General features: G+C 44.4%; 3 protein-coding genes across 3 annotated transcripts in view; 1 reads left to right on the top strand and 2 right to left on the bottom strand.

Annotated features, from left to right (window-relative positions):
* Positions 1-496: 496 nt before the first annotated feature.
* LOC132445986 (interferon-induced protein 44-like) lies at positions 497-5,952 on the bottom strand. The gene is made up of 6 exons (XM_060036012.1): positions 5,936-5,952; positions 4,395-4,623; positions 3,982-4,128; positions 2,855-3,026; positions 1,298-1,401; positions 497-820 (listed from the first exon to the last, which is right to left on the bottom strand). The coding sequence occupies exons 1-6, from the start codon at positions 5,944-5,946 to the stop codon at positions 614-616; spliced, it is 870 nt and encodes a 289-aa protein (XP_059891995.1). The 5' UTR covers positions 5,947-5,952; the 3' UTR covers positions 497-613.
* A 4,042-nt stretch (positions 5,953-9,994) lies between these two features.
* tbcd (tubulin folding cofactor D) overlaps positions 9,995-22,100 on the top strand; it is a 35,516-nt gene continuing 23,410 nt past the window's right edge. The window contains exons 1-13 of the mRNA XM_060035789.1: positions 9,995-10,777; positions 10,873-10,923; positions 11,010-11,107; positions 11,200-11,301; positions 11,672-11,818; positions 12,852-12,907; positions 14,080-14,212; positions 15,164-15,209; positions 15,637-15,769; positions 16,233-16,378; positions 16,492-16,552; positions 16,738-16,812; positions 17,218-17,312. Of these exons, the coding sequence (XP_059891772.1) occupies positions 10,594-10,777; positions 10,873-10,923; positions 11,010-11,107; positions 11,200-11,301; positions 11,672-11,818; positions 12,852-12,907; positions 14,080-14,212; positions 15,164-15,209; positions 15,637-15,769; positions 16,233-16,378; positions 16,492-16,552; positions 16,738-16,812; positions 17,218-17,312 (1,327 nt within the window). The 5' untranslated portion in view covers positions 9,995-10,593. The remainder of the gene's footprint in view (positions 10,778-10,872; positions 10,924-11,009; positions 11,108-11,199; positions 11,302-11,671; positions 11,819-12,851; positions 12,908-14,079; positions 14,213-15,163; positions 15,210-15,636; positions 15,770-16,232; positions 16,379-16,491; positions 16,553-16,737; positions 16,813-17,217; positions 17,313-22,100) is intronic.
* Positions 17,339-21,609, bottom strand: znf750 (zinc finger protein 750). The gene is made up of 3 exons (XM_060035857.1): positions 21,251-21,609; positions 18,489-19,746; positions 17,339-18,369 (listed from the first exon to the last, which is right to left on the bottom strand). Exons 2-3 carry the CDS (start codon positions 19,730-19,732, stop codon positions 17,748-17,750), a joined length of 1,866 nt encoding a protein of 621 aa, XP_059891840.1. The 5' UTR covers positions 19,733-19,746; positions 21,251-21,609; the 3' UTR covers positions 17,339-17,747.

Here is a 22,100-nt window from a genome sequence, read left to right as displayed (position 1 = left end):
CCCCCTTCCCCTTACCTTTTTATTAAAGGTGCATAATAAACACATTTCATTTGATTAGCATTTTACAGACCCATACAATGGATTGGGCGTTTAGTACGGCCCATCACCGTTCTTTTTCCCCATACAATTCTACAGTCAGTGTTAAATTACGCTGATTTACCTTTGAGCATTTCCTATTAGAGGCTACTTCGTAAAATGCTGTTTAGAATTAATGTTAGCATCAAGAAAAGAAAGACCCACCGGTGGGGGGAGATCTTATGTTTTATTTATGTTTTTGTTATAACGCACACGTGCATGTTGCGGAAAATGTGCAACAGCGCCCCCTGGGCTCACACTTTTCGGTGGGTCGCAGAATTCGGTGTAACACCGGAATTACACTTTAAGCATCCTCTTTGACGTCACGACGAATGGGCATGGCGTAGTGTCTGGACTTGGGGAGCTCTGCCTGGCGAGTGGTGGAGGTCGATTGCAACGTATAGAAAAGGGTTATGCCCTTTAAGTTTAAACTTTATTGGCATGTTTAGACATTTTGAATTCTAATCATTCAGATCACATCAGTGGGACAAAAAGCAAGCCAAAGTAGCATTTTTTGCACATCGTCCCTTTGAATTTATTAGGCTATATTGACATTGTTGGCGCTTAAGTGAGTGGCTGCAACACCGGTAGAATTTACACGGTCATTTGCAAGATCAAGGATCTTTCTCAGTGCAGTTAGAATCAGCATATCCACTTCATCCTTCAATTCGATTTCTGCATGGTAGTTCTTCAGGGGAAAGATGCAGTTCAGTGGGAATCCCATGGTATTACTGAGCTTCTCCATCTGCGAAAAGAAAATCAGTAGCCTACTTGAGATGAGGTCTTGGGTGATTTGTCACTATTGTTCAAATTGATTAGTTTGTTGTTCGATTTAAAAGGTATTTGCAAAAATAAAGAATCAGTAGTACTGTTCCTTTCCTTGAGACAATAAACAACGTAAACTTTTTTGGTCACCCTTCCCCCACAATGAGTTATTCATGATGAAAGATACAAGCTTTTTCTCTTTGTAAGAGATTTTAGAAACATATTGAAAATTACATGAAAAACAATGGAGAGTAAGATCCATACATTTTATCAAATTAAAATTGTGCCATTGTATAGTTTCTTGTTAGGGGCCATTCATAAAGACGTTTATAGATACATAGGCTCAATATCAATTATAATTTGATCTCCCTCTGGATAAAGGCTTTAAGGCTCTTGTTCCATTAGAAAAACAGTGCCAAATGCTGTCGTTTAAAATCAGTATTGATACAGAACTTACCGCATTCTTGATGTACGTGCAGCTGCAGACATTTCTAAGGTTTTCTTTAACGAGAGGGGAAGATTTCTCATCGATTTTTGTCAGAATAGCTATTTGTGGAATCCCTTAATACAGAGGGAACAGAAACAATTCACCTTTTTCGTTATGCTTTTTCCTAAATTATTCTAACAAGAGAAAATATGACACCAGTGAAGAAAAATATGAAGCAATTTATTTCCCATAGCACCCAATCAAACTTTATAACAGTTATTTAATGTTACTGCCTAGAAGGGACGGGCAATTATAAAATATCTTTATGTTGTTGTCCGTCCTTGTATGGTAGTTGGTTAAGCAAGGGAATACAGATAGAAAACATTTATATTGCCCAGCACTATACTCTCAGGACACAGTCAACGGAGCTTTGAAAGACGACCAAAGAACATTTCGGGCCCTATCTTGCATCCAGCACAATTGACTTTCTACACCGACGCATGTGTCATTGCTAGTTTGCAACTGGCACGGAGCGTTCTTTTCCCTAGCTCCACAGGCACAGGTTGCTAAATTAGGGATTGATCTTGCGCCCCAAGGCGCGGTTCAGCAAAAGTTGGAGGCGTGTTCTGGCGCAAACACCGTACAGCAAACACATATTTTCTTAACACAGACCGCGAGTGAGTGTTAAAAAGAATGAATGAATGCGGGCGCACGTGTGTGTATGGGTAAAATAATTAATGAATGCGGGCGCGTCTGTGCATCCATCTGTTTAAACACACACAAACTAAACGTAACGCAAAATACAGTCCATGGCAATGTATTGTAGCGTATTGGCCCGAAACTGCGGGGGCTAACTCGCGCAATGAAGAGGACACAGATGGGCTGACGTTTAACCGGACAACAAGGCTTTATTATCCTTCCCGTACAACTAACTACCAGGGTTGGAGGAGTGCCCAAAACAAATATGGCCTTACCAAAACTGGCTAGCTGTTCCCGCCCTCTATCCCAACTGGCCTATCAGGCTGAACTAGGGAAACTCCTTCCCCCCACAAACTCCCCATCAATCCCCCCCATAGTCCTGCTGGGTCGTAACAGTATATTAACGGTGGGACACATGCATATTAGGAACACAAGTCGATAACGATAATGCATACAATACTGGTAGGAAACAACGTTTGTTAACGTATTGCGTACATCATTAAATAGAACCACAGTTACCGCATATCATATATGTGTTAAGTTTTCTTTGCCGAAATTTATTTGAAGTTGTGGAAGAAAACGCTATTCCATGTGTGAATTAGGCCATATTATTTCGCCCTAACCTGAGCCATTTGAAGTTTAAAATTCGTGTTGTCATGCATCTGTCTCATCGGAGACTGCAAACGCGCTGTCAAAATATTAACTCATCAGATTCAGATGCGCTCATGGCTCTTAAAAGGGATGGGAAATGGCACTCTCATTAGTTTATTGCATGTTTTTTTTCTGCCGGTATAATATCAACATCGCCATAGAACCACCCACAAAGCTACTTGCGTTTGGCGCTTCTCATTTGCGTTTCAGACGGTTAAATAGGGCTCTTCATCTTACCAAGGTCTCTGGCTGCTAGTCTGATCTCAGCCATTTTCTGAAACATACTTGGGCCTGCCACATCATTGATGTCGACAGCAAGAACAAAGACCAAAACATGAGCTTTGTCATTTGAAGTGGGGTTGTTGTTGCAGAAAGAATCTGATTTCTTCAAAGCTGAAACAGGATTGAACTGAGAGACAGAAACGATAAAAAACGATTAGGTCTAACTGATATTGTACGTTCTACAAGTGCACTATGAAAATTTTGGAATTCTTTTACATAGGACCACAAAACTTTGGGAATTTTGTAAGTAATGATACATTGATGTAAAATGCACCCAGAAAAGCGGATTATAACCAGGTGACTACTGACCATAGTTATTACATTTCTTTACATCCATGTTAAAACAAAAGCCTGTATTTCGGTTTGGCGATCCATATTCAATATTATTGGCCAGTTTATCAGTTAACACCATATGACCCTGAAACGGAAATGAACTTTTTCCTCCCTGCTAAGTAATTACATTCACATTTTGAGCATTTCGGAGACGTTTTTATCCACAGCGACATACAATAAGTACATTCTCAGAAGAAAGAGAAGCAACAATATATATCTCTGTCGGTACAGTAAGGATTTTCATTGCGTCAAGCACTTACAATTGTTAGGTTAACCCATTCCTTGTATACAAAAAAGATAGCCAGGGTAAGATGCTACCCGATTCTAAGTACAATTTTTAAGTGCCAGACCCTAAAAACAGGGTCTGGCCAACCAAGGGTCTGGTTCGCTGTGACCGTGACTGTGGCTGTGACCATGTCCGTGGCTGTGACCGTGGCTTCACCCATGATCGTGACAAAAGTGTACAGTCTCAGAAGACTTTGCTCTTATAATTCATCTTATTCTTTAGTTGAATCATGTTCCTAAAGCCAAATGCATTGTCAACAGTGATTTCCCCAGTAACCGCCATCAACTACTCGCAGAGCATGAACAGAAGCTGAAAACTTAATCAAATGGAACATTGGCCAGTTGAATAAAATGTTGCGCATTCGTTTAGCACAGTGATGGAGTCTAGTTGTGTGAGTACCTCTCAACGCTAGAACTTTCACTGGCGGTGGTATAATAAAAGTTCACACTATAAACAACCATACCGTGTAATCCTCTTTCACGTGTCCCTTCATGGCCAGTTTAATGTCCTTCAATAAGATTCCGTGGGTCGGTTCCAAGCCCATGATGTCGTTGAAGACAAACGGGTAATGTTGTCCTGGCCTCTCTCTTTGGATTCGATGTGTTTTGTACTATTGAAAGCCAAAGCAATTTCCAATGTAAAACATACATTTTTGTATTTCTGATGCAGTAATTGAGAATGACATTGATACAGCAGATATATATTGAATACGATAAGTAGTAGCAGTTTTTCTGGACCAAAGACATGTGAGCCTGTGACTGTGTTACTTAACATCCTACAACTAGCTTTAACTATTTGCAATAGCAAAGAAGGATCAGTAGTTACATCAAGATGATAATGAAAGGTGTGTGAGGACTTCTTCCTCCATGATCTTACTTTGAGGGTGAAAGACTGTCCGGCGGTTTTGGCCAGTACTAGGTCAGTTCCTTGACTGTTATTGGCATCTGCAGGACCGGTTATCCTGTTTTGACAAATACTGTCAACAGAATTGATGAAACTGGATTTTCCACTTCCAGCAGGACCACACAGAAGGACTCTAAGATGCTTGACATTGCCACTTTGAAGACGGAATGACTTCAGCCACTCCAGCTCATCCTCTTTCCTTCTGTTTTAAAGAAATGAAAACTTAAATTAGAAACAATATCTAAACCTTGCATAGATAAACCCATGCCATCTGCAATAATTCAATTCGATATTCAATTTGAATATTTCATGTGGTCTTTGGGATGATATGATGATTGATCGGAAAACAGGGCTGGGACAGGAGGGGAGATAAGAGGCAGATATGTTTTCCATTTGAGTGTTTGCCATTGATGTGTGTTAAAAAGTGTTAGCTGAAAATTAAACACACAGGACACATAAGCAGCATTTTCTTTTCCGCCATTTCCTATTGGCCATCTGCCTTTTTGCAGTAATAATTGCACTGGCATTCTTTGCTCATCCAGTCCATTGTATTGATCAATATTCTGCATATGAGGTTGTCTACAAAAGATGGTGGTGACAATTTATTGCTACACCTAAAGATGTAGGAAGATGAAAAGGTTGCCCCCTAGAAATATTTTGGAACCCCTTGTCTAGGCTCAATTTCAATGTACATGTTTACTTCAGGCTTGTACGCACAGGAATTTCAATAGTGTCTCTTACTTCAGACATGAACAGACAATAGACAATGTCCATCTACTGAGGTACAATAGTAATATCCATATTGATACCTGCAATATCGGAGAGGCTGCAGTTTCAGGACGACTTATGGTCTCGTTTGAGCTTGATATGTAGTTTGTGACATGCCGGCAGGGGCAAAGTGCCTCTTATCCTGCTAATTGGTTATCTTTGACCAAGAACTGCCATATAACCAGTCATTTATAGCATATATTGTCGACCGTTGCTCTCTCTCTTTCTTGTTTTGTGCTTGGCTGTTAGCCTTATCTATTGCTGAGGTATGTGAGGGGAGGTGGAGGACAATTAATAGGTTGGTGTACCCTTTAGTTACGCATGCAGAATTGAACCATTATTTAGAGACAACTGTCCTGGCATCTCACACATATTTTGATTAATGTTTTTGGTTGTCATGTTGTTTTCTTCCCGTATTCAGCCAAAGTAGAATGGTCATTGTATTTATGTCATTCGGTAAGAATGAGATTACATTTTAAGGATTATATTGAACATCCTAATTTTGAAAAAGTTGATTCATGCCACAAACATGATTTATGTATTGCAAGACACTTTAACATTTTCACAACGCACCGACTGGAAGATTGTATACAACGACAACTGCTGAATTTCTACCCAAGACTGAACCATGCAATAAATAGTGTGAGGTGAGATGTAAAGGCTATACTAATCATTTTACTGAAAATGGAGAAACAAACAATCAGTTTGTTTTGTTCGTAAAAATTAAGAAATATAGCTGTACTTGCCCCCAATCCATCGTTCTCCAAGGTTCTGGGACCATATTATCTGGAAAATAATAATTACACAAAGCAAAAGACAGGTTTAAATTTTTTTCAAATATTAATATTAGAACATGTTGCCTAATTGCTGTAATTTCGTTATACATTCACTGTGATATAATGATGTATAACCTGATTGCTCCTTTGATTCACCTGATAACATACAAAAAAATAGAATTAGTATTTTTAGAAGTTAATACATTCAGCATGACTGTAACCAAAATGTAAAATTTTAATGTATTGTTCACGAACCTCCTCCCATATTTATATTGTGTGTCGTCCAAAGTGGAAAAGCGTGTGGCACTGAATCAACAGCACATGAAGAGTGATACATAAGTTTTACTTATCAGTCTTATTTAGATGCATTTTCACTTTCACTTTGTAAGCAAAACCGCTGGCGGATGGTAAAACATGTAGTACACCCTTCACTTGGAATCATTACAAGTCTATAAAATTAGCTTGCGAAGCACCCCTATCGAGAAAAATACCATTAATGGTAATTGGATAACTCGCCTTTTCCTAACCTTTCCTTGTTTCTTTTAAACATTATTCCTTAACCCTATGCCTAGCCCTTTTTTTGCCTATTCCCATCCCAACCCCCTAAATTCACGTTACAATTTAGAAGACATAAAATCTTATAACCACCTTAAGTAAAGTGACAGCACACTCCACGACAAGGCCACTTTAACAGAGAGTTACACCCAGAAAAAATTTCACCTTAGCCAGCTTGTCCTGGGACTCTGTCCAAGACACAGCAACCACCACATCAGGCAAAACCAAATTATAAGAAAACAATTTGGCCCATTGGAAAGAGAGAGACCCTTTCCACAAGATGGCGCTAATGAGTGCATTGGTGCTGGAACCATTCAACGGGATGCGAAGCACCTGAGCAGCAGGTGGTGAAGCCGTCGGCATCAAGACTCTATCGAGGCTCTCGTGTGGAGAGACCGATCCTTGAGGAACGAGAGCGACAGGAATATCCTCGGGACGTGATTACCCCCGGCGAGACAGACAAAGGGATAGGCCTACCCGTTGGACGTGATTCCGGCCAGAGGGACACGTCCGTCCGTTATTTTTTAATAAACGTGCTTTAAACTTTGAAGGATCGAGACGTTGATTGAGGGGAGACGGGTCACTCATAGAGCCGAGTTGCCACAACGTGTGTGTGTGTTTGTTGTAGGCCTACATCAACTCGTGTGTAGTGTTGGCTCGTTCGTTCGCGAACCGGTTCGAATGACCGAGTCTTTAGGACGAACGAACTGAACCGGTTCGTCTCTCTCGTTCGTTCGGTCGTCTCGTTCACCATTCGATTCACCGGAGACTCGACTGAACGAACGAACGAGTTTCCGGTAGCACTAACTCCACTGAGTCTGACTGACTCAACTGAGAACCGTGCAATGGTGTGCATTCCATGATGCGATTCACCGTTACCGGAAACTAGGCTGAATCGCGAACGACTCCTCCACGTTCAGTCGAGTTTCCGGTGAATCGATTCACCGGAAACTCGACTGAACTAGGAGGAGTCGTTCACGAATCGTATGTTCGTTCAGCCTGGTTTCCGGTAGCGGTAAATCGCATCATGGAATGGACCCCATTGCACGGTTCTCAGCTGAGTCAGTCAGACTCAGTGGAGTTAGTGCTACCGGAAACTCAACTGAACGAACGAACGAACAAACGATTCGCGAACGACTCCTCGTGGCGAACTGAATCACGCGAACTGGGTCACGGAAACAAATCATTGAATCCACCACTACTCGTGTGTATGTGTGTGACGTTTACATATGCTTTCATTCGAAATATTTGACTGAAACACAAATCCGCCGATCGTTCTGGTCCGGTTTCCTATTTCCCATGCATCGGCCTTTTACTTTCGGCCGGTAAATAAAATCGTAAATTTCAACGTATAATATAAAGCATTCCAGCACAAATAAGCAAATACGTTTAAAGTGATTCTGGTGTTAATACTGGCATTCGTCTCTTGTATAAATGCATAATTGTTTTGCTGTATAAATAAAACAAAAAAATAGAAAATAGGGCGAGACCTACAGACGTTTTACGAATGAGCTTGAGAAGAAAGGGTTGTTGACAAGTTGTCAAAGTGGTTTCAGAAAAGGGAGACATGCAGTTAGGCTTGAAAATGAGATACGGAAAGCACAGGCAAACAAAGAGTCAGTAGTGGTAGTGTTTTTTGATATCGAAAAAGCATATGACATGATGTGGAAGGAAGGTTTGTTAATTAAGTTGTACAAGATGGGAGTAGGTGGAAGGGTTTTTAACTGGATAAAGATTTTTTTGTTTGACAGAAAAATACAAGTCCGGATTGGGTCTGAAATGTCAAATAGGAAGTATATGGTGGGAATGGAACTCCCCAAGGAAGTGTAATTAGTCCTTTATTGTTTATAATCATGATAAATTATGTTTTTTCAAAGGTACCAGAGGATATAGGAAGTTCACTGTTTGAAGACGATGGGGCTTTGTGGAAAAGGGGAAGAAATGTGATGCATATTATTAGTAAAGTCCAGTCTGCAATTGATGGGGTGACAGAGTGGGGATTTGACTGGGGGTGTAGATTTTCAGTAGAGAAAACTGAAACTGTATTTTTCACAAGGAAAATAATTGAGGATGGGATGAAATTGAGGATGTATGGGAAATAGTTGGAAAGAGTTGGATCATTTAAATATTTGGGAGTTATTTTTGATTCTAGGGTAACATGGGCAGACCATATTAGGAAGATAGAGGATAAATGTAAAAAGGTAATAAATGTGATGAGATGTTTGACTGGTAGGGATTGGGGAGCGAGCTGTTCAGCTTTAAAGACTGTATATGTAGCTATGATTAGATCTGTGCTTGATTGGGTCAGCCGCAGTGTCTCTCTTGAGAAAGCTGGACGTGATTCAGGCAAAGGCATTAAGGGTATGCAGTGGGGCTTTTAAATCATCACCAGTGCCTGCTCTGCAGGTAATGGGGGAAATGCCACTGGAGTTGAGAAGGAAACAATTGATGGGAAACTATTGGGCAAATCTGCGAGGGCACAGTGAGTCTCGCCCCACAAAAGGAGTGTTGAAAGAGTGCTGGGTTTATGGGAAGTGTGAGAGGAATCATTTTGGTCGGGTGGGGAATGATATAGCGAAAGAGTTTGGTGTGGGTTTAATTTAAGCTTAGTCCAACAGTGGTATATCCAATAATGCCGCCATGGAGGATGGTGTGGCCAGAGGTGGACTGGTTTGTGTTGGATATAAAGAAGAGAGAGAGAGAACAGATGGACCTGGCTAGTGTATTTAATATTCATCTTATAGAGTACAGTGAGTATGTTCATGTTTTTACAGATGGTGCCAAACAACCTGAAACAGGAGTGACAGGGTTTGGAGTAGCTGTTCCATCAAAAAGAATAGAGGTTAATTTAAGCGTGTATACAGTGGAGATGTTGGGGGTGCTGGTCGCATTAAAATGGGTGGAATCAAGTACAGTGGAAACAATTGTGATCTGTACAGATTCAGCATCAGTTTTGGCAAGTATGAGGTCGTTTTACTCAAGTAGTCGCCAAGGTTTGTTATATGAAGTTCTACAGCCAATTACGAGAATCGTTCAGCAGGGGAGGCAAATAACAATTTTATGGGTTCCAGCTCATGTAGGGGTGAAGGGAAATGAGAAAGCCGATAAGATGGCGAAGAAGGCATTGGAGAAGGAAAAAATAGAAATGAATATCAGTTTAAGTAAGGCAGAAGTTAAAAGTCTGATATGGGAAAAAGTTAACAAAATGTGGCAAGACAAATGGGACAGTGAGGAGAAAGGGAGATATTTATATAATATTCAAAAAAGTGTTAATGTTAAAATAAGGTATAGTGGTCAGAGGAAGGATTAACACATTTTGATGAGGTTAAGGTTGGGGCAAAGTGCACAAAATAAAACAATGAAATTGATAGGAAAACACCCCACTGGATTATGTGAGGGGTGCCAGGTAGAGGAGACAGTGGAACATGTTTTAATGAACTTGTAGTGGTTATGGGATGGAGAGGGAAAGTATGAAAAATCAATTGAGAGAATTGGGTATGCAGGAGTATACTTTGGAAAATATTTAAAGATTAATGAAGAGGAATTGTATAAAAGTATTGTTTGACTTTTTGAGAGAAACAGGGTTATATGATAGGATATAGAGTAGAAAGAAAGTGTGAATGAGTGAGTGTTTGGATATTTTTGTTTTTTTTATTCATTAAATGGATCAGAAGAGGGCGGTAATGCACCAAGATGTGGATGCCAACCGCCGTAAAACCCCAAGAAGAAGAAGACGTTTTACGAAGCGATTTTCTTGAACCTTATCGCCCATCGTACTGGGTGGATACCTACCTACCCATCTCATCCTAGAAACCAAATGGTACAGTACATAAGTTATTCAGGAAAACAGATTTCAGGATAAACTAAAACGACTATCGCGATAGATTTTCCACAGCATTCGGAATTTCGTTTAAACGAGCACATCCGTACCCACTCACATGTTGGCCAACTTAAGTTAATAGTGCAAGAGTAGCATCTGTCCTAGTGCTAGCCACAGTGCTAATAACACTGATGTTGACAGGTCCAATTTGTGCAGATACAGCGACACGTTTATAGGCAGAAATCAAGCAAAAATGACATTGACGGTGGGGAAAAACGAAACCAGCGGCGATGATGGGGGCGAACCCGACCTGGTGGTCAAATGTAGTGTCTTGGGTGGATTTAGTGAGAGTGATGAGATCCGCGCTTTGATTGCCAGCCTCCCTGAGATCAGTGAAAATGCTGCGACCAAAGAGGTGGCGACGGAGAAATTCTTAGGTGAGACTATCGTAGTGATATGTGCACCCATCCATGTGCTATATAATCGGTGGAAACGGGACATCCCATAACAACATTCAAATGATCTTTTACAGTCATAATGGACAGATACCAGGAGCAGCCTCATCTTCTGGATCCACATCTTGGTGAGAATAGACCTTGCATTGATACATTGTCTAAATGTTATTGAACTATTCTCTCTTAGTCTGATTGTACTGTTTTTTATTTATAGAATGGATGATGAACATGCTATTAGACATAGCAAGAAATGAAGAGTCACCCCCTTCACTGCTTCATTTGGGCTTCAAGTTTCTCTACATCATCTCTAAGGTCAGACAAATCGAATCCATTCAATATCGAGCATGTATTCCTTTTGTGCATTGCCTTCTATACAAGTCAATGCCAATTCTTTGTGTGTCTAGGTGAGAGGGTACAAAATCTTCATGCAGCTCTTTCCTCATGAGGTTGTTGATGTCCATCCAGTTCTGGACCTGTTGTCCAGGCAGAATCCCAAAGACCCTGAGGTGAGTTTGGATCAATTCTACTTGACTATGGCAAAATTAACAATTATTAAAGCCGTAACTCCACTTAAAAATGAATGTGTGACTGTGTTATGATCTGCCAACTCTCTTTATTGGACAGATGATTCATGCTTTCTTTTATTGCTTTCTTACGTTGATACCTCAACGTTCAACTCGGTGTCTGATTCTATAGTAATTCCAGTCTTGAATATTATTCATACCAAAACTGCATGATTCCTCTATGGTTTCTTGGAATCCTTTTATGTATTATTTACCTTCTATTCAATGCATTGAGAATCAAAATATGTAGTACTATAGCCTGTGGAATTGCTTGATAGGATTGCTGAACGTCATAACCCCTTACTTTTCAAAGATTTGGGAAACCCGCTACATGCTGCTGTTGTGGCTGTCGATGACCTGCCTCATTCCCTTTGACCTTTCGCGGCTTGATGGCCACCTGGACTCAGTCAGTGGACAGGCCAGAGAGCCCACCATGGACCGCATCCTGGCTATTGTGAAGGTATGATTTGATCATATAATACGGTGGGTTTGTATACTATCACACGTTGTTCTAGGGTTCCTTCACTGACTCTGATTCTTGGTCTGGAATTCTGTGGTGGATACCCAGACTGTACATTGTAGGCTTGCAGTATTTTAATTACCTACACGCTTGTCATAATAACTTATACCAAGGTCTGGGGGAATGCTCGATTCTGATTGGCTGCAGGGTGTGCATTAACTCCTGATATACGGACACCTGCGAAGTAGTTCCAGTCAAATTGTCTGTTCACCGTGGTGAACAGACAATTTAATGGAGGCGCTAGCTGGCGTATCGCATCAGCCTGTCTCAAAAAAATTAGTAACCATAGCAACGGGAACAAAGTCATAGCCGACGGACTAGAATACATCCCGTTGCCAAGTAGTAGCTAAGGTCTGTCCTATTTACTGGAGTAGTGAACAACGATCCGTTCCATAAGAACCTTACGGGAGGGTAATGGTTGTACCAGGAATTAGTCAAACCCTCAGGCGTTACCAGGGAAACAAAGTTATGGCTTGTGAAAAACGTTATATTTGGATTGTAAAACGCATTGAAAATATAAATGAATGGTCTTAATTTATTTTCTGGTATAAGCGGGATAATGCGCTTTGAGGTGACCATTATCAGGAATTAATGGACTTCGGAGACTAACGGAAGCTTATGCACACGGCAAGTGAACTGCTCCATAGGATAAATTGCCGGCGAACCGCTCTATCGGAGCCTTCTCTCGGAGGGACGCTAAAGTGTGTTGCATAGCGACTGTCGATGCATAGCGGCAGCCAGGAGGGACTACTTTTTTGTATTCTTTAATAAAACGGCTACTTTGACTTTCTTGGTTTCTTTTTAAATGTAGTGTGTCTATGACTTTCGTTTCGCTCATTATACCATGAAGGGGGTCGCCGGCCCTCCGCTGCGCGTCGGGGCCGGACAACGCCCCTTAACAGTGGTATAATGAGCACATACCACAGCCTGGCGTGATCTATTGCTTAAATATACCATTATTGTTTTTTTGCAGACATTCCTGACTGTCACTGATTCTTGCCGATATGCTGCCGCTGTATTGGTTTCAAAGTAAGTGCGCAGTTGTACACTGCAATGCTATAAATGTTAAGTCTGGTATTATATTAACCAAAGTAAAAGCAATGTTTAGCATATTCAGGAGTTTTGTGTTTAACCATAGATGATTACACAATCATTTATTCTATAGAGTTAAGGCATTTTTATAACTTGCTTATAAGGGCTTAATGGAGGTCCAACTTGTACTTCATTTTTCTAACCAGTAGATGGCACAGTGGGATGACGTCATGGTGTATAATTACTTATTTAAATCAACTTCTTATTTATTAGTTCATTTTCATTATTTTATCCTATCATTATATAATTATTTACCAATTAAAAAAAGTATGAGAAAAGACTTGAGGTTGTTCTTCTTCCGAATCCAGTCAGTGAATCTTCATCTGCAGCTTTGTGTGTATGTGTGTGTTTGCACACTTGTTGCCCCCGGCAGACTTATAATTTCAAAAACAATGACGTCCACTCTCCAGCCTTTGACAGGCTGGCTGATACATCTGGCTAGCGTCTTATGTTTGGATGAATCAGGATGTAATCCCACTCGTCATCCATTACTGTAACTATTTAGTCATATGCTTTAATCCAAAGTGACAGTCTGGGACATCTACACGTATGCTTAGGATGACATGGGAGGGATCGAACCCAGTAGTACCCTTTGGCTCAGAGTCCCCCACCCAAGCCACTGTTAAAACGTCCCAGCATGTAGATCCTACTCTTGTAGGTCATGGTAGCACCGTTATTTTTCTAAGGTTCTTACTGTTTTAACACTAACATCAAATGTTATTCTTTTTTTTACTCTATTGCCATGGTATGTTACACGCTGAGCACACTGAGCTATGGTTAAGAAGCTCTTGAAATGTGGTGTATTGTACATGTCTCCGTTAGGCTGTATAGGAATCCAAGTGAAAGAAATGTAATGTCTGCAGCACTGCTTAAGCTCCCATCAAGCAACGTTTCAACCTTGTTGGGTCTTCTTCAGGCAAATGGTCATAGGTATCTAATCCAGGTTCCCCCCTGGGTATGACTAAAGTTCATCAAATAGAATGTCCAAATCACATCTTATCACAAAAGTAAAATGAGACACTTGATACTCTATTTTGTCATTTCACGTCGTGAATAATAATCATGACACTTAACAGCAACCCTCACAGATTTTTTTCGTGTCTGTGCAGGTTTATGACCCGCCCTGATGTGAAGAAGAAGCACCTGGCAGACTTTCTGGACTGGAGTCTCACCACCATCATGCAGGCCGATGAGAAACTCATGATAGACTTAGTGGTGATGGACGGCACTCTGCAGTCTCTGGTAAAGACATTGGTTGCATTAGTGTGTGCTTGCATAATGTTTTACAGTTAAGGCATGCAGATCTCCTGCAGAGGGTAATTGTCGATATGTTGTATTTTTTTCAAGTTCACGTTTTTCTGTTCCAATAAGCTTATTCAATACGAATCAATCGGCCATTCCATAAAACATAATCGCCTTAGGTGTTTCGTCATACAAACCTTTCTCTTGGTATTTAAATCAGCCCCGTGATCACCTTTAACAACGTGATCTCACTCCAACTCACAACCAGATAATCTACGTCACGCAACCCCTTCCTACAGATGACTAGCAGTCCTAATTCCAGCTAAAAACAACAACACTTGTGTTACATGTCTCCTAGTGCATCACGTCTGTAAGCTGAAACTGGGAGCCATCTTTGTGCCCGGGGCAGGCAAAACTGGCTCTGTGTGTTCAGACAGCAGGCCTGCAGGGCTTATGCTTGCATACTCCCTCACATTCCTGAATCTTCATAGTGTTTTATACATTATGTCTTCTATGATCTTCCACATAAAAATGTATGGCATTTTGTCATGTACTGAAATGAGTCAGTAGTTTATAGAAAATGATTAAAAATCCCATGATTTTTGCCGCTCTCTGCCCACCGGTTTTCGAACCTTCTGCCCAAGCTCTACTCCACATTCTTACTGGAACTCAAGTTGTGTTCTTTTTTGGGAACATTCCCGGAGGGGAATGGGCACTTCAACACACCTCCAGGCACTGTTATGTTTTCACGACGCCTCCAAAAACGTGGCCATATTCTTATATTATTCAATGTGATGGCGCGTGTGCGTGTGTATATTTGTGGCTGTTTTTCTAACAACAGCCAACGGCTACTGGGGTCATTGACCTTTTTGATTAAGTGGCACACCGCCACAACGGTTTGTCCCATGCAATGTCCCTGATTGGACTCGTTGGTATCATCCATGTCCCTAGGCACAGCTTTTCAAGCACGGGAAACGAGATGACTTCCTCCAGCACGGTGAGCGGCCGCTCGGTGCCCTGTGCACACACGGTGCCTCTCCCCGCACTCGCTGCTTCTTTTACTAGCTACGTTTCCATGGCCTTGAATGCATCGCAACCTCAGGCGAGGGAACGAAAATAGTCGGCATTACTCGCCCCCAACACCCCAAAATACATTACAATTATTCGTAATTGTGATTGGTGTCATTATAGATTAACATTTAGTTTCATAAAAAAAACGTGTATTCTTTACAATCAAAAGTAATTACTCTTTAATGGTATTTTAATTATCTTGCCGCAACATTTTTTAATTTCAATTTGGCCCTGTTGTATAGAAACCTTATATTTATATTTTTTAATTGTCAGGCGATACATATTTACTATCCCTAGAGAGAAGATGTGGGCAGGTTTGAAGGTGCTCACTTCCTGTGTGCGTTGGTTCCCAGCTCCTACCGTGCTGCAATGTCTGGATCAGAAGCACTTGTTGGAGAGCAACCACGAGATGCTGCGGAAGCTGGGGGTCAAACTGATCCAGAGGCTGGGCCTCACCTTCCTCAAGCCCCGGCTGGCAAAATGGAGGTCAGCTGCAAGGCTTGCCTCTAGCGGGAGAGGATTAATCCCATTTCTATTGATTAATGCAATATGTAAACTCACATTACCGTCACTATCACATGAACTAAACTTATATTTAGCTCTTGTGAAGTGTGAACTTGCACAACACTGTCACTACTATCACATGATCAGTACAGCAATATGAATGACAGCAGCATCTCTATTGTGAAGGGTATATCAACACTAGATACATTTTAGAAAACACTGGATGTGAATGATTTTAGTTTAGCATGGCAACTACAAATTGCACATCTTTCTATTGCCATCCGCCTTTTGCCATCAAGGTGTTTAAGTCCCCAAAAAGACACAAAAAGACAACAACGTTTTTAATCAAATTACATCAGACATCATCCGTAAGGGGGTTATCGACCGGTCCAGCGGCTTGCTTAAACCCGGGGGGACTCCCAGGCTCACAGCATGTGTTCTGAAGGTACCAACGAGGAAGCCGTTCCCTAGCAGCCAACCTCTCCATGGCCCAGTCCACCCCAGGCTCCGAGACCCCCGGGACACCCGACGTGGAGATGCGGGATCAGGAGGAGGACTACGATATCCCGGAGGAAGTGGAGACGGTCATCGGTCTGTCTGGCCTCGTCGTCGTAGTTTTTTTTGCATAATTTTAATCATTGCGTGAATCGTGTCCGGTTCCATCCGCCCATGTTTATCATTATAACTACTTTTGTTTTCAACAGAGCAACTACTTGTGGGATTGAAAGACACCGAAACCATCGTGCGCTGGTCAGCCGCCAAAGGGTAAGCCAAAGTATTTTCCCCCTTCACGTTGTGATGTGAAGGGGGAAAATACGACCCTTCACCGAAGTCCTCTCCCTAACGTGCCGGGCTTCAAGCGACGCCTGCGCGTGTCCCACCGTCCAGAGGGCGGATCCTGGAGCCGGCGAGGATCTTCATGTGTGTGCCATGTTTGTTCTGACCCTCAGCATCGGGAGGGTGACGGGCAGGCTGCCCAAGGAGCTGGCGGATGAGGTGGTAGAATCAGTGCTCGCCTGCTTCAGGTGAGAACGCCCGCAACTCTCCACCGCAGCCCGTCATGCTTCGTCAGTTTGACACATTTGAGTGCACAGCGTTAATCACCTCCTTCATGTTATTCAGCTCTTCACCACAAACAATGCCGTCGTCACTTACTGACTTGTGTCATAATTGTGTGTGTGTGTGTGTGTGTGTGTGTGTGTGTGTGTGTGTGTGTGTGTGTGTGTGTGTGTGTGTGTGTGTGTGTGTGTGTGTGTGTGTGTGTGTGTGTGTGTGTGTGTGTGTGTGTGTGTGTGTTGGTCTGTATGTGTGACCGTTGTGCGTGTGTGTGCCTGTTCTTGTCTGTGTCCGTGTGGGTTTCTCTGTGTGTGCCTGTTCTTGTGTGTGTCTGTGTTGGTTTTTCTCTCTGTGTGCGTGTGTGTGCTTTTCAGCTTTCAGGAGACTGACAACGCATGGCATGGAGGTTGCCTCGCGTTGGCAGAGCTGGGCAGGAGGGGCTTATTGTTGCCCTCCAGACTAGCAAATGGTAAAACGTCACAGAAAACACATATCTTTTACTCAAAATCTGTTTTATTTTTTCTCTATGCAAAACCCCCATAAACGTTTCAGACAAACATGCAGAACAATAACATCCTTAAAAGTGATTTATATATACAACTCGTATCATCACCTCGCTTGTGTGGCCCCTCTGTTAATGAGATATACTTTGCCCATATATTGCTACCTTCAACATGAACTCAGTGCATTTGGGGACATTTGTGCTGGGGCCCACCTGGCCGACGGCCGGTGGCCACCTGGCTAGCCGTCCGTGTCACAGCCCATCCAACCGGTCACAGTGCATAAGAAGTATTTGTTCGGGTGGTCAAAAGGTTGATCGATTATAAACATGTCGCCATGGCGATAGTCACTGTCACCACGTTGAACGTCGACAAGAGTTAACGGGATGCGAGCGGACCGGCCGTTAGCTGCAACGAGGCCTCCTCCTCGCCGCTTTCTTGGCCGATTTGTGGTGTCCGGGCGTCGACTTCTGCCCAGCCGGCGCGCAGTGCTTCCTCTTCAACCCCCTGTCCTTTGTGGCCTGCTTGCACACGGCCTTGGGCTTTCCCGCCGCCGCTGTCGCACAGGGAGAGCCCTTCGGTGGAGCGTCTGTCGAGGAGCTTCCCGCGGAGCTGTTGATCATGGCGGCGGCGGTGCCGCCGCGCGAGGAGCCGTTGATCATGGCGGCGATTCCACACGAGGCGCCGACGCCGGCCAGCTGACAGAGGGCCAGCGCCGCAGTCTGCCTCTGACGGTCGCCGGGCTCCTCCTCGTCCGAGTTTGTGTCGGGACTCAGCCGGGGGGCGGCGGGCCGGTCGTGGCCGCAGAGCGAGCGTCGGAGGCTCAGGTTCAGGGGCAGATCCTCCTCGAGGGCTCTGCCGGGACGCTCGTCGCACGGCACGCTGTCCTTCTCTTGGGCCCTCGTGGAGAGGTTGAGAGGCGCCATGCTGTGCTCCCGCCCAGCCTTTTCGTAATCCCGCTCAGACGGCGATCCGTGGTATTCCCCGGATAGGGACTGGGATGAATACCTGGTGCTCTCATTTGATCTGATAGAGGGGAAAACATAGAAGAGGGCAAAGTGTTAACGCATGTAAAAAGTGCTTTGACATCGTTGAGCTCAGTTCAGTTCAGTCGTTCTTAATGGAAATAAATGGGCTGGATTTACCTCTGGTCTGCATGCAGAGGCCTCGACTGGAGAAGGCCTTGTTCGGTGTGCTCTTTGCTCGCATCGACCCGCAGCGTTTGCACTGGCTTCACTGTCTGGCGTGGTCGGTCGGCGTCGGGTTGTTGCTCCCCCAGGACGGTGTAATGGGGAGCCTCGGCGTCCCTCTGGAGGTCGTGGGAGGGGATCGGCCTGTCGGGCGACCCTGAAGCTGAACAGCCGGTCGCGGGACTCAGCCTGGGGGCCTTGTCCTCCCCCCGCTCCTGGCTGCCGGCGTCCTCCTCGGCGGGCTTGCCCTGAGGGTCACGCTGGTGCATGTATAGCTCATAGCCCTTAGGCACGAAGGCCGGGTTATACAGATCTAGGAATCTGGATCTAGGTAGGGGCACGGAGAGCTCGGGGGATCTGTACAGGTTGTAGTGGAGAGAGTGGCCCAGGTGCAGCGACGGGCAGAACGGGTACTGGGGGAACAGCGAGGGGGGCGTCTGGGGGACGGCCTGCGGAACCAGGGGCCTCTGCTCCAGGAAGTCAGCGTGGAAGGAGGGGGGGCCGGCGCCGTGGCTCTCAGGAAGGTAGTACGAGGAGTAGAGCAGAGGGTGCTCGGAGAGAAGGTACGACGGATACTGAGGAACAATGGGCGAGGGGAACGACTTGAAGGGGATGGGCGCTGAGATAGGACCCCACGGAAAGGCGCGGTTGCTGTGAGGCGGCACCGCCTGCTCCTCAGACGGCTGCCGCTGCACAGGCGAGGCGAGCGCCTCTGGATTCTCTCGTTTAGGCGTGACGGCCGAGAAGGCAGATGGGCGTGTCGGCGCGTTGGCCTCTTTGTTCTCGCCAATCTCCTTCTCCTCCGTCGGGATCTCGGGGCCGTCCTTCCGGATCGGGCTGTTGCAGCCGACGTCTACCTCCTCGTTGTCATCCCCACTGCCGAGTTCGTCCGCCTTGGATTCCTGTTGTTCAGGACCACCAGGTCCCGCCTTAGGCTGGGCGGGAGGGCTGTCCTTGGGAGGCGCGGGGGCGGGAGGCGTGTCTTTGATCAAGGGCTTGGGCTGCCGCGGCGCCTGGCCTCCCTTTTGGGACAACAGGGAGATGGAGTTTTTGCACAGGTTGTATTTCATGTGGTTGAAGAGATGGGACTTCTCGTTGCAGGTGAAGGGACACTGGAAACACTGGTATTTGAAGGGCTTTCCTGGCGGCCGGGGAATGTAGTGGGGCCTCTTGGGCTTGCGCTCCAAGGCGACTTCCATGTTCGTCGGGTTCACTGAAATGACAAGGGGTGGATGTGGTTGAAGCATTTGTGTGTTTATAGCGACATTGTCTTTTATCTTTTCACAAAGAGCGCGTAGACTACAGCAAACATAGAATGATGTTGCTATAAAAAAAAGAGACACATGGCACATTCTATATGCTTCGACTCCTCTGCAGTAATATCACAGTATAGTTGTCCGACTGGTTTAGTGGCGAGAGGCCAACCATTGCTGCTTATTTGTTCAGTGTGCATGGTTAATTGCCACGATGACAAAATCCCTAACTGCACAATTCCTGCACCCTCAGGGCTAATCTATTCCACAACTGCTATGTGGTTTTTTTGGGCATCAATCGTAGGAAAACAGTCAGATATGAAAGCACTGTTAAGACGGTATGCAAACAACCCATGTGGTCATGGGCATCGGTATACGGGTGGCCCCGATTTGTAGCCGGGTTTGATCGTTGCCGTTGCAGCAGGTGTCATGACACGTCCGTCTGGGTGTATCACCGCCCAAGTATTTGTCACCCCGTTGCCTCGGCCGTAACGTCAGGCATGGCCTACCGGGCCGGCTGGCGGAGCAGGCGCTGACGCAGGGAGAGCTCGAGGGCATGTACGGACTCGCTGCTGCTCTGCTGACGTCCTGCTGCACTTGCCGCTGTCGGCGTGGGAAGCAGCCGCCACCTGTTTCCCATGACTACAGCTGCGGGATGTGTTCGACCCAGCCTCCATCTTCCGACGGGCTCAACGTATCCGAGCCGGGGTTAAAAAATTCCCAAAGTTGGGAAATACTTTCCCAACATACTTTTTTTTCCCGCATGGGGAAAGACCCTAGGATGTCTGTGTAAGAACCCCTGGACCTTCGGGAGCGGACCCTAGATTGTAGCGCATTGGCATGAGCTGTTACTCGTGACACATCTGCATTAGCTTTTGAATTGAAGCGTTGCCTATGGCTGTGAGTGAGGCCTTTCAGCTGCTGCACTGAGGAACCTGCTTGTCAGACGCTGTCGCAAGAAGTTGTCGCTCTGGTTTCAGTCCCAGACCACTCCCTTCCTGGGGAAAGGACACGCGGTAGACTGCCTGTGTGTTTTAAAGATTCTCCTCGTATAGAATGTGTTTTTAATTCAGACCTACTTTAAAACGAAACAAAAATATCATCCTTCATATATAACAATTAAACTACAGATTGAAGTAAACACGACACGGCCATGCTAAGAACCAACCGATACCCTCCTGCGCTCAGTATTTAAGTTTGACCCCACGCGTGTACGACCGACTTTGACACTTGAAGCTGTTCGAAAAACAAAAATACAGTGCCTTCTGTGTCTGGCTCTCGGACATGACAAGCAACAGATAATATTCCCAAGGTAGCAGGTGCACGGATTAGACTCAGAACATAAATACCCTGGCCAAGTCTTTGACTGGTTGTGTGTGGGCGTTAAAACGGGTGTAAGCGAGTGAGTATTCTGTCTCCCAGGTGAAACATTGATTCCGTTAAGGCGAAAGCGAATGGTCTTACCTGCCGGGCTGGTGCGGTGGGAATTCTCCCGATGCGTTACCCTCCAGAGAAGTTCTCCAAGATCAGCAGCCAGGGATAGTCTCCATAAACAATGTTATGTGGTATATCTGACGGATATCGCCTGTTGGTGTGTGTGTGTGTGTGTTTGTAGGTGTTTGTGTCTCCGCTCCGCTGGGTGATGGTTAATTGTGTGCCGAGTTCCTCGGTCTAAGGTGTTGCCTCAGAAAGAGGCGGGCCCTAAGTCCAAACAGCAGGGCCCTCAGGCATCATTGATGCACCTGATATTAGTCAAGCCCCAAGCCACAATTTACATGTTGGGCAAAAGTCTCTCTGTCTCTCTCTCTCTCTCTCTCTCTCTCTCACTCTCTCCCATAGCCTCCCCCTTGCTTATCATGATGATCATGCCCTTCATAGGAATCAAAGGGGTGGGACTGGCTTGCCCCTGCTCGCACTCACACCAACAGGTTGTTGAGGAGTTACAAATCGAGTTCAGCGGCACCTGTTCTGCTCTTTAGCACATCCGAGATAATGTTTATGTTCACGTTGTCTTTCCTGCATCTGAAATTTGGATAATAATAATCTTAGAGAAATTATGTATCATGAAAAAGGTTTTTTTTAATGCTTAAATGTTCCGAGATAATGATGATCACATTATCTATCAAGTGAGGTCAACAAAACATGCCGAAGCATGTTTTTCTTCTTCGTTTGCAAGTTGTGTATTTGGCCTTCTTAGTTTTTTCACTATGCGGTAAATGTAAGTAGTAGTGATAATCTGAAAACACATTAGTGATAATCTTAGCATTTATTAGCAATGATGTTTTTCTTTCAGTTTTTCACAGATTTTCTTTAT

This window comes from Gadus macrocephalus, chromosome 2 (assembly GCF_031168955.1).
Source record: "Gadus macrocephalus chromosome 2, ASM3116895v1".
NCBI lineage: Eukaryota > Metazoa > Chordata > Actinopteri > Gadiformes > Gadidae > Gadus > Gadus macrocephalus.
This window is presented reverse-complemented; position numbering and strand designations above follow the sequence as displayed.

What these genes read in the sequence shown, in the direction of transcription:
- znf750 (XM_060035857.1), bottom strand. Translation starts at nt 19,732, where the DNA reads ATGGAAGTCGCCTTGGAGCGCAAGCCCAAGAGGCCCCACTACATTCCC. An exon ending in CCTCTGCATGCAGACCAGAG is followed by an intron (nt 18,370 to 18,488) that starts GTAAATCCAGCC and finishes CCCCTCTATCAG; the next exon opens with ATCAAATGAGAGCACCAGGT.
- LOC132445986 (XM_060036012.1), bottom strand. An exon ending in ACGTGAAAGAGGATTACACG is followed by an intron (nt 3,027 to 3,981) that starts GTATGGTTGTTT and finishes TCTGTCTCTCAG; the next exon opens with TTCAATCCTGTTTCAGCTTT. An exon ending in GCACGTACATCAAGAATGCG is followed by an intron (nt 821 to 1,297) that starts GTAAGTTCTGTA and finishes TTCTTTTCGCAG; the next exon opens with ATGGAGAAGCTCAGTAATAC.